At 43.0% G+C, this 11,978-nt stretch overlaps 1 protein-coding gene and 1 non-coding gene across 2 annotated transcripts; one reads left to right on the forward strand and one right to left on the reverse strand.

The window, feature by feature from the left end:
* Nucleotides 1-1,886: 1,886 nt before the first annotated feature.
* LOC106602581 (lectin) lies at nt 1,887-10,475 on the forward strand. Its single transcript, XM_014195290.3, has 6 exons — nt 1,887-2,005; nt 2,548-2,649; nt 3,618-3,769; nt 7,802-7,942; nt 9,643-9,757; nt 10,019-10,475. Exons 2-6 carry the CDS (start codon nt 2,574-2,576, stop codon nt 10,090-10,092), a joined length of 558 nt encoding a protein of 185 aa, XP_014050765.1. The 5' UTR covers nt 1,887-2,005; nt 2,548-2,573; the 3' UTR covers nt 10,093-10,475.
* Nucleotides 10,476-10,559: 84 nt separating this feature from the next.
* Nucleotides 10,560-11,978, reverse strand: LOC106602645 (uncharacterized). Its single transcript, XR_014391986.1, has 3 exons — nt 11,885-11,978; nt 11,490-11,567; nt 10,560-11,070 (listed from the first exon to the last, which is right to left on the reverse strand). It is a non-coding gene; the product is annotated as an uncharacterized LOC106602645 (transcript).

Here is an 11,978-nt window from a genome sequence, read left to right on the forward strand (position 1 = left end):
TCCGGCAGATCCGGGCATGCGGGACAATCCGGCAGCTCCGGGCAGGCGGGACAATCCGGCAGCTCCGGACAGGCTGGCCTCTCCGGCAGATCCGAACAGGCGAGGCACCCTGGCAGATCCGGACAGGCGGGCCACTCTGGCAGATCCGGACCAGGATTCACCAGGCTGGGGAGACATGAGGGAGGCCTGGCTCTGGGCGCAGGCCCTGGACTCACCAGGCTGGGGAGACCCGCTGGAGGCCTGCTCTGAGGAGGCGGCACAGGAGAGACCAGGGTGGAGGGATCCACCTGAGGACTGGTCCTTGGAGGAGGCACAGGATGAACCAGGATGGGGAGACCCACTGGAGGACTGGTCCGAGGAGGAGGCACGGGCTTGACCAGGATGAGGAGACCCACTGGAGGACTGGTCCGTGGAGGAGGCAAGGCCTTGACCAGGATGGGGAGACCCACTGGAGGACTGGTCCGTGGAGGAGGCACGGGCTTGACCAGGATAGGGAGACCCACTGGAGGACTGGTCCGTGGAGGAGGCACGGGCTTGACCAGGATGGGAAGACATGCAGGAGACCTGGTTCTGGGCGTAGGCACAGGACGTGCAGGGCTGGGAAGACATGCAGGAGGCCTGTTTCTGGGCGCAGGCACAGTCTTCACCAGACAACCAGCACGCACCTCAGGACGAGTATGGAGAGCTGCCTCAGGTGACATCATTTCCACGACACGCTCCGTAGGGCGAATGCCGTGCCTTATGCACCAAACTAGCAGCTCTCTCATCTCTCTCTCCTTTAATTTCCCCATTAACTCCGTCACAGTCTCTGCCTCGTACCCCTCGCTCACCTCCAATGTCAGCCCGACTGGCTCTGGTTCCGACCTCGGCTCCGCCGACTGTCCCGTGTGCCCCCCCCAAAAAAATTATTGGGGCTGCCTCTCGTGCTCGTTGCGCTCTCTCTCCTCATAATATCGCCTCTCCGCTCTCGCCGCTTCAATCTCCCACTGCGGGAGGCGATAATCCCCAGCCTGAGTCCATGGTCCCTCTCCGTCCAGTATCTGTTCCCATGTCCACGAGTCTATCAAGCTGTTCTCCTGTTGCTCCTTCCTCCTCCGCTGCTTGGTCCTGGTTTGGTGGGTAATTCTGTAACGGTTGCCTTTAGAGAGAGCGGACCAAAACGCAGCGGAGTTAGTGTTCGTTATATTTAATTGAGAAAACGGACACTATACAATACAAAACAATAAACAGACAACCAAAACAGTCCTGTCACGTTAAACACAGTAACATGAACAGAAACAATTACCCACAAAACCCCAACGGAAAAACATGCACTTATGTGTGACTCCCAATCAACAGCTGCGAACTTCAGCTGTGCCTGATCTGGGAGCCACACACGGCCCAAAACAAAGAAATACAAACACATAGAAACAGAACATAGAACGCCCACCCAATGTAACACCCTGGCCTAACCAAAATAAAGAACAAAAAACCCCTCTCTATGGCCAGGGCGTTACAAGTTCATTGTGCTAGCAAGTAAGCAGTTCACTATACTTGTGCATGTGACAATAAAACATGAAACTTGAAACTTGCTGGTGTCACCACACCACAACAGAATGTCAACAGGAAGGCTGCGTCCCAAATGGCACTGTAGTCCCTATATAGGGCTCTACTTTGGACCAGAACCCACAGGAATAGGGTGCCATTTAGGACGCAGGAGTAGAGAGGTGGGGAGGGTATTTTGAGGACACAAAACATTTATGACAAACTGTACGCAAACTGCATACAAAAAATATGTCACAATTCATTAATCAATCAATGAATCCATCCATCCATCAGTTTATCAAACAATTTATTAGAACTTGATAATGATGATAATGATAAAGACATTATGGTATCTGTAAGGACGGGGTGAGAATTACAGGGAGGAAGTGAGATTACATTTGCTATAAAAAGAAGGGAGTACCAAATGAGAGAGAGAGAGAGGGAGAGAGAAAGAGAGAGAAGCAACCTAGTCCACACTCTGGTAAGGTAATTTTTCAGATTACATTGTGCAAATGTTCCTTTTTTTTTTGCTTTGCGTTCATTTTTTTAAAGGAGCTATACGTATTATTGTTGCATTGTAATTTCAGAAAATGTCTTTAATACGTCTACGGTAATAGTGGAATGATAGTGTTTCACAATATTTATTTATTGGGGCACACAAAATTGCATTCTAATGGTGCATCCTTCTTATTGGGCAACAAACTCTTGTTGTCAAATTGACCGGGGCAAGCAAGTCTTTTGTTGTCAAATGGGACTGCCGATTGTTCCAGAGGCTGTGGCACTTACAATCGGTTAGCGCGCGGAGCCACTCAAATGAACTATCCGTCAGGGCTCGGTATTTATAAATCGCCAGCCACAGTCAATTTGAGAACAAGAGATTTGTTTTAATGTCATTCATAGCATAGTGCTATAGACTATGCTCTCAGATAATTTACCTGGTGAAATAAAGGTTAATACAATCGATTTATTTGTAAATGCATTTATATAAAGGAAACTGTTACTGATTGAGTTGTTTGTTTTTAGGAAACGCAGAATCAGAGGAAGCCAAGATGAAGTTTGTCAGCCTGATTGTGATGATGTCACTACTTGGGACAAAAATGGCTTTGACATTCCACAGAAGTACCGGTAAGAGAGTTGCATTGATTACAGTATGTGTTTTGATCAGGGGCACAATTTTGATTTTAGAAGTGGGGAGACATTACTTTTTATTTTTTATTATTATAATTTTTTTCAATCCAGTCAGATAAACACTCCAAACAGCCTACCCGACAGCTCGTCCGCATGGTCCTAAAGCAAACCGTTGCCTCATTTTGTATCACATTCCAATTATAAAACTGGGGGGGACAAAAATGCAGTCCCCCCCATCCCCAGTGAAAGTTGCACCCTTGGTTTTGATGATAGTGCTGAAAGTTTTATTTCAATTTTTCAGGATGATTATTAACCACACATTCTAAAAAATAATCTGTTTTAAAGCTGAAAATGTGCTTTCCTCTTTCATGTCCAAATGAAAATGAGATGCATTCTTTACACAAATGTAGTCACTTACAGTATTTGTTTTGCAGTAGATGTTGGTTATTAGCAGTCATAGACTGAATTGCACACCCATGTACAATGATAGATTATGATCAAATAGTAAAACCCTAAACTAACACAATACTTTTAATGTAATACAATGTTAAAATATGCAATATATACTAAACAATAATAGTAGAATGACAATATTGGGGCGGCAGGTAGCCTAGTGGTTAGAGAGTTGGGCCAGTAACCGAAAGGTTGCTAGAACGCATGCCTGAGCTGACAAGGTCAAAATCTGTTGATCTGCCCCTGAACAAGGCAGTTAACCACACTGTTCCTAGGCCGTCATTGTAAATGAGAATTTGTTTTTAACTGATTTGCCTGGTTAAATAAGAGGTCTTAGGTAGGCATTTCTTAGGCCCCTGGGCTATATGGTGTGCGCATTGATCAGTTTAGTGAATTATGGAATGGGAGAGTTCTGTTAGCGGCCTGTGAGTGTCATAGGAATGTTCAGCTTGTGGCTGTTTTCTAAGTATATAAGGCCCCAGGAGAGTAGTTATTCCCTCATTGTTCCCTAGGTGGCGATGATGCTCGAGTGTATTTCCAGGAGGAGACTGCAGCGTGTGACATGCCCAAAGCCTGTGACCTGAAGAATTATGAAGACTGGTACAGGCTGGGCTCCTACTGCATCAAGTACTTCAAGGCTCCTCTCAACTTCACCGAAGCGGAGGTAAACAACATTCTATATAACAGGAGAAGGACATTATAACATGATCAAAGCATGTTATTGCTCTACCTGGAGTCAGTCAGCCTGTCCATTCCAATACAATGGCAATACAGTGAAGTGAAGTTTAAATCCAATGTCTTAATTAGAGGTGTCTTCTAATGTATTCATCTTACTCCCACTGGCGGACTTACCATTAGGCAGAAGAGGCAATTGCCTCATGCCTCACATCATTTGTAGGCCGCCATTGTAAATAAGAATTTGTTCTTAACTGACTTGCCTAGTTAAATAAAGGTTAAATAAAGGTTAAAAATCAAGAAGCCTCATGACCTGGGCATAATTAAAATAAAAATATATAAATATTTATCCGCTGAGGCCCCCCCCATGCATTGTTTGAGGCATAAAAAAAAAAGTAAATAAAAAAAATCCCCATCAAAATGTGTCTAAACTAGAGATTTCTGTGTTTTTGCATGGCCTTTGTCTCAATCCACCTCAACCGCTGATGTCGTCCTTCTGCACCGGCGGTGGAAGGTGGCTGAGGTAAAGCTACAGGAGACAATCTCGAAAATCGGTCTTCTCACAAAAACGTCTGTAGCGTCCTAACGGTTTGGCCTAGAAAATGTATATGACCCCTCTATGGAAACATAAAACAGTCACGAACACGATGGTGTTTCGGTTGCTCTACTGTACGTCCCCCCACAAGTGTCACGGGACTCGGTAACATGGTAAAAATGATTAGCATTTCTTCCTTAGCTTTCTTAGTCCTATATCTCTCAGATCATCCTTTTAATTTAATGTTGACTATCTGTTTTTCCATGTATGAATGTGTTATTCAAAGCATTTCTATTGGCTAATAGCAGTAAGGCCAAATGCAATGTTTCATCAAATTATAACAACAATCCAAAAATTATACCTACAGGGGTCCTAAAATTCTAAATCAAATATCTAAATGATCCTTGATATGACCATCTTAAAACAATTCCATATGTTAGTTTAGTAGTGATCTCGTGTTGTCATACGTCCAAATCACGTCGCTGTCACGACCTCCAGGGTTGTGGAGTAACAAATTACAAAAAAAAACAGTAACTGTAATCTGTTACGTTACCAGCTAAAATGTTGTAATCAGATTACAGATACTTTTGAAAAACTAGATGATTACTTCTAGGGTTGCTTCTTAAATTCAGAAAGGATGTTTGTGAGAATTTTTTTTTTTTACATTCAAATCAGCATTGAAAAAAGTTTACGTTTGTTCTACCTGAGCGAGTCTGACCACAAGTCATACACCACGATGATGACACACCAAATGCGTTTGATGGATTGCGGGAAAAGAGCAGGAATAGGCTTTTATATACTACTGTCCAAGCTATAGTATGTCTTCCAATGGTGTGACTGCTGTTTGCATCCAAAGATGATCCAACTTGAATAAATGCTCGGTGGTAAGAAAGACAGCAGTGATACGGATATCACTTATTATTGATATCTAAATAGCACATTGTTGTGAATCACACTGCTGCTCTCTCATTTAGCCTTACAGATTGTGGTTGTTGTGGATGGCTGTTCACAAATACAGTGTCTTCAGAAAGTATTCACACCCCTTGACTTTTTCCATATTTTGTTGTGTTACAGCCTGAATTTAAAATGTATTAATTTACATTTTTTTGAGGTCACTGGCCTGCACACCTCATAATGTCAAAGTGGAAGTACGATTTTCAAAATGTTTGAAATGAATACAAAATGAAAAGCTGAAATGTCTTGAGTCAATAAGTATACAACCCCTTTGTTATGGCAAGCCTAAATAAGTTCAGGAGTTAAAACCTGTTGGGGCTAGGGGGCAGTATTTTCACGGCCGGATGAAAAACATACCCAATTTGAACAGGTTACTACTCTGGCCCAGAAACTAGAATATGCATATTAGAAGATTTGGATAGAAAACATTCTGACGTTTCTAAAACTGTTTGAATGGTGTCTGTAAGTATAACAGAACTCATATGGCAGGCAAAAACCTGAGAAAAATACAAGCAGGAAATGAAAATCTTGTGCCTGTAGTTTTTTCAAGTCATTGCCAATGGAACACACAGTGACTAAGGATTCATTTTGCACTTCCTAAGGCTTCCACTAGATGTCAACAGTCTTTAGAAACTTGTTTGAGGCGTCTATGATGAACAGAGACGGAATGAGAAGGCTGGGAAGTTGGTCACCCAGGGAAGGACATCACTTCATTGGCGCACATTCACGAGAGAGGAAGCTCTGTTCCAAAACGTTTTTCAAGACACAGGAATGGTCCAGTTGAAATATTACTGAAGTTTCACTTTAAAATGGCCCTAAAGATTGATGCTATACAACGTTTGACATGTTTGAAGGAATGTAAATAGATAATTCTTTTTACTTTTCGTCGTCACATTTTCCACGCGCGTCCTACATTTTGAGTAGCTTACTGAGTTATTTGGACATAAATTATGAACTTTATCGAACAAAACAACATTTATTGTGGACCTGGGATGCCTGGAAGTGCCTTCTGATGAAGATTATTAACCTGTTGGGGATAGGGGGCAGTATTTGCACGGCCGGATAAAAAACGTACCGATTTAATCTGGTTACTACTCCTGCCCAGTAACCAGAATATGCATATAATTGTTTGATTTGGATAGAAAACACCCTAAAGTTTCTAAAACTGTTTGAATGGTGTCTGTGAGTATAACAGAACTCATTTGGCAGGCCAAAACCTGAGAAGATTCCAAACAGGAAGCGCTCTCTCTGACCATTTCATGGCCTTCTTGATCATCTTTAACCAAAACAAGGGATCTCTGGCATAACGTGACATTTTCTAACGCTCCCATAGGCTCTCAGAAGGCGCCAGAAAGATGAATGGTGGCTTTGCAGGCCATGGCTGAAAAACATTAGCGCATTTGGATAATGGTCGATCTGAGGACAATGAGACTGGAGGCGCGTGCACGAGCCGACACCATGTTTACTTTCTCTCTCTTTGAATGAAAACAACGACTCCCGGTAGGAAAATTATCGCTTTTTTACGAGAAAAATAGCATAAAAATTGATTTTAAACAGCGGTTGACATGCTTCGAAGTACGGTAATGGAATATTTAGACATTTTTTGTCACGTTTATAATGAGTATTTTTGTAAATTCACCGACAGTTATGGGGGAGATACATTTTCTGAACGTCACGCGCCGATGTAAAATGCTGTTTTTGGATATATATATGAACTCGATAGAACAGAAAAGGCATGTATTGTCTAACATAATGTCCTAGGAGTGTCATCTGATGAAGATTGTCAAAGGTAAGTCCATAATTTTAGCTGTTTTTCTGCTTTTGGTGACGCCTGTCCTTGCATTAAATGGCTGTGTGTAATTTTTTGTCTATGTACTCTCCTAACATAATCTAACTTTTTGCTTTCGCCGTAAAGCCTCTTTGAAATCGGATAATGTGGTTGGATTAAGGAGATGTTTATCATTCAAATGGTGTAAAATAGGTGATTGTTTGAGAAATTGAAATTATTAGATTTTTGCTGTTTTGAATTTCGCGCCATGTATCTTGTCAAGCAATCCCATTACCGGGATAAGAACGGGAAGGGGTGGCTTAACAAGTCACATAATTAGAGTCCGCTTGTTTCGCTTGCTTGGATGCTTTCTTCAGTGAGATAGTTTCAGCCACTTGCGAATTGAAGGAAATTTGGCAGGTGCACAGCTCAGATGCTGGAATTATTTGGGATAAACGTGCGAAGGCAACCATCTTTTTGAAGTGATTTGTTTAACAATCAGATAAAACATCATGACTGGTTGTGTTCTTGGCACATTAAAAGGTAATGCATTTTTATAGTTAATTACCCATGAAAAGAAAATGGTGCATGCGCATAAGAGTGGCCTCTGACTGGCTCCAAAGTGGCCTTGGGCTCCAAATCACTACGTCAGCACCTGCTTACTCGCTCTCTCTCTCCTTCCTCCCAATCTCTCTTTCTCTCTCACTAATTCACTCTTTCTCCTCCCACCACCTATTTCTCCTCTTCTCTCTCATCCCTCTCAGACACAGTGCAGGTCTGCTGCCCCCGGTGGCCACCTGGTGTCGGTGCATAACAGTCAAGCCAACGACAACCTGCTTTGCGTGGTGATGAAGAACAACGCCAGAAGCCCTCGCATCTGGCTGGGAGGCTTCGAACTCTTCCAGGTAGGAGAGGAAGAGTGATGGATGGAAGGAGTGATTAAGACAGGGCGGATAGTGGGTGGAGGGAGGTAAATTCATGTGGGAGGAAAGAGTGACATGTTCGGTAGAAGGGGAAAGAGAGAAGCTTTGCAGAACAACATTTAACATTGAACAATGACTGTCGTAATATCTACATTTACAGTATTCAGACCACTTGACTTTTTACACATTTTGTTACGTTACAGCTGTATTCAAAAGTGGATTAAATTGTTTTTTTCCCCTCATCAATCTACACACTACCCCATAATGACAAAAACAGGTTTTTAGACATTTTTGCAAAAAACGGAAATATCACATTTACGTAAGAATTCAAACCCTTTACTCAGCACTTTGTTGAAGCATCGTTGGCAGTGATTACAGCCTCAAGTCTTCTTGGGTATGACGCTACAAGCTTGGCACACCTGTATTTGGGGAGTTTCTACCATTCTTCTCTGGAGATCCTCTCAGGCTCTGTCAGGTTGGATGGGTAGCGTCGCTACACAGCTATTTTCAGGTCTCTCCAAAGATGTTCGATCGGGTTCAAGTGCGGGCTCTGGCTCGGCCACTCAAGGACATTCAGAGACTGGTTTTTATCAAGGATCTCTCTGAACTTTGCTCCGTTCATATTTCCCTCGATCCTAACTAGTCCCCCAGTCCCTGCTGCTGAAAAACATCCCCACAGCATGATGCTGCCACCACCATGCTTCACCGTAAGGATGGTATTGGCCAGGTGTGACGCTTTGCATTCAGGTCAAAGAGTTCAATCTTGGTTTCATCAGACCAGATAATCTTGTTTCTCATGGTCTGAGAGTCCTCAGGGGGCTTTTGGCAAACTCCAAGCGAGCTGTCATGTGCCTTTTACTGAGGAGTTGCTTCCGTCTGGTCACTCTACCATAAAGGCCTGATTGGTTGAGTGCTGCAGAGATGGTTGTCCTTCTGGAAGGTTCTCCCATCTCCACAGAGGAACTCTGGAGCTCTGTCAGAGTGACCATCGGGTTCTTGGTCACGTCCCTGACCAAGGCCCTTCTCCCCCTATTGCTCAGTTTGACCAGGTGGCCAGCTCTAGGAAGAGACTTGGTGGTTCCAAACTTCTTCCATTGAAGAATGATGGAGGCCACTGTGGTCTTGAGGACCTTCAATGTTGCAAATACTTTTTGGTACCCTTTCCCAGATCTGTGCCTCGACACAATCCTGTCTCGGAGCTCTATGGACAATTCCTTCGACCTCATGTGGGAACTTATATAGATAGGTGTGTGCCTTTCCAAATCATGTCCAATCAATTGATTTTACCACAGGTGGACTCCAATCAAGTTGTAAAAGCATCTCAAGGATGATCAATGTAAACAGGATGCACCAGAGCTCAAATTTCGAGTCTCCTAGCAATGGGTCTGAATATTTATGTAAATAAGGTATTTCTGTTTTTTATTTTTAATACGTTTGCAAAAATTTACAAAAAACTGTTTTCGCTTTGTCATTATGGGTTAGTGTATGTAGATTGATGAGGAACATGTTTTATTTAATCAATTTTAGAATAAGGCTGTAACGTAACAAAAAATGGAAAAAGTGAAGGAGTCTGAATACTTTCCAAATGCACTGTACATTTTTTTTTTTATCACCACCGGTCTTTCTATCACTCCCCTCTCTCTTCCTCTATCCACCTTTCTCTCTCTCCCTCCTTCTCTCAGTCTGGTAAGTTTGTGTGGACCGACGGCTCCAGCTGGAACTTTGATGCGTGGACCCCTGGGGAGCCCATCTCCCGCTGGTCGAGCCGCGAGGACTGTGTGGAGATGAACTGGAGCAGTAAGAGATGGACAGAGGGATGGAGGGAGGAGTGATGGGAAGGCGAGAGGGATGGATGGATGGTTTTTACTTGCAATGGCTGTGATATGTTTTTGTTTTCACCGACCTTAGTTGAATGCACTGGCTAACAGCTAAAATGACAAAAACGTGAAAGAAACATTTCTTGGAAGGTGGTGGGAAGAGATGGTATTTTGAACTCACATTTGAACTTCTGTTTGTCTGTCTGTCTGTCTCTCTGTATATTTGTTCTCTATCTCCTAGAAATTGGGAAATGGAACGACCACACGTGTTTCACCAAGAAGAGCTACGTGTGCTCCTTCAAGAACAGAGTTTGAGGACGAATATCCACGCTCACATACTTAGTATGAAGCAGCAATGTATTGGGTGTGCTTTCTCAGTGGTATGTTAGTATAGACTGTGTGTCTGTCTAACACCAACCCAGTCCCCTGCTCCTCTCTCTTGGGTTGTGACGGAAATGACACCGCTGTTCCCTATAGAGTGCACTACTTTTGACCAGAGCCCCATGGGCCCCCTGGTCAAAGTAGTGCACTATAACGGATAGGGTGTCATTTTGGACTCACCCTGCTCCTTTCCCCAACGATCCCAACCCACAGATCTCCCACGGTGAAACCAAACCACATGGAGATGTGCCTGCTTTTAGCAAACTGAAAAATGCATTTAAAAAATATATATAAATAAAGAGTGTTAAGCAAGTAAACAGCTAGAGTTTTTGTTTGTCTGTTCCTAGCAGGATTTGAGTTTCTGGCAGAATCGAACCAGAATCAAAATTGAAGTCACATACTTTTATTTAAGTAGTGGGTAGACTTTAATACTTTGTAGAGGTAGGAGTTCAAATACAATAGTCCATGCAGAGTTAAGGATTACACATACAACCTCCACTATGAAAATGTTACAGGTAAATTACAGGTTCATGTGAAATATTAGGAATATCACAATGCTATATATACATGCATTCTCTATCCGGTGTGAAGTCTCCCCTAGGTACAGATCTAGGATCAGCTTCCCTTTCCCCAATCCTAACCATAACCTTTAGTGGGGAAAATGTTAAACTGATACAAGATTAGGGTCTATGGGCAATATCACCCTAAACCAACATTTGCAGCCAAACTTCCCAAATTGCCACCACCCACCCCTTTCCCCCTCAAACACTCCATTCCATTGGCTGTCCGTTAGCCGTATTGCCCAATGGAAAAGGCCCCTGAGTCGTTTGACTGCTTCTCTACTCCAATGAACTCCCTACTCCGATACAGCCCATTGCTGGATAAGGAGTTCTCGATCTGCGTGTCTGATACCTAATGGAGTAATGGTAGATTGGGGGGAGAGAGAAAATGACTTTATGGAATTGTATACACTTGAAGAACATCAGGAGCACATCACAGTCAGGCGACTCCTATTTTCCACTTAAGTCAAATTTTCAGTTAGTCTCCAGTTGATATCAATGCATGATTTAAATGGAAGTTAGGATTTGACCCTTAGTTTCAACTATTCCTCTGGGCCGTATGTATCAACTTCTCAGAGTAGGCTTACTGATTTAGAATCAGTTTGGCCTTTTAGATCACGATGAATAAGATCATGGGACAGGGGTGAACTGATCCTAGATCAGCACTCCTACTCTGAGATGCGGACCCAGGCCTGCAAAGGCTGACACTGGTTATTAAGAGAAATATCTATATCACAGTAAGCAGGGTTGGTGTCTCGCCTCAAACTTTACCTCCTCAAACTTCTTGGCCTTGTATTGCTCTGCTCCCTTCAGGAAGTTCAAGAGTATGATGTCACAAAGCACGGTGCCCTGCGACCAATCCAAGGCAGAGAAAGAAAACAAGGTTGTAGAATGGAATGGAATTGAAGAAATGAGGAGAGGGGAGAATAGAAGAGAGGAGGAAATAAGAGAGTAACTATTCTCCACGGAAATAACTTCAGTTGGGGAGACAGAGACACACATGGCACAAAGACATTTTCAAACCAGCCTATAGAGACTGTGTGGATAATATTATTACAAAGTTAAGAGACTGAAGGTGGAAGAAGATGTGTTTTCATTTAAAACTAGCCTACAGACGGTGTGGATACTTTGTGGATAGAAAGTAGCGACTGAAAAGAAGGGCTCACCACTCCAACTGACGTAAAGGCAGCTACCATGTTGATCAGAGTCGGGATCATGTTAAACTTCCCTGCCTGTAAGAAACAAGTCAAGTACTTTACA

Source organism: Salmo salar, chromosome 04 (genome assembly GCF_965601325.2).
Source record: "Salmo salar chromosome 04, fSalSal1, whole genome shotgun sequence".
NCBI classification, from domain to species: Eukaryota; Metazoa; Chordata; class Actinopteri; order Salmoniformes; family Salmonidae; genus Salmo; species Salmo salar.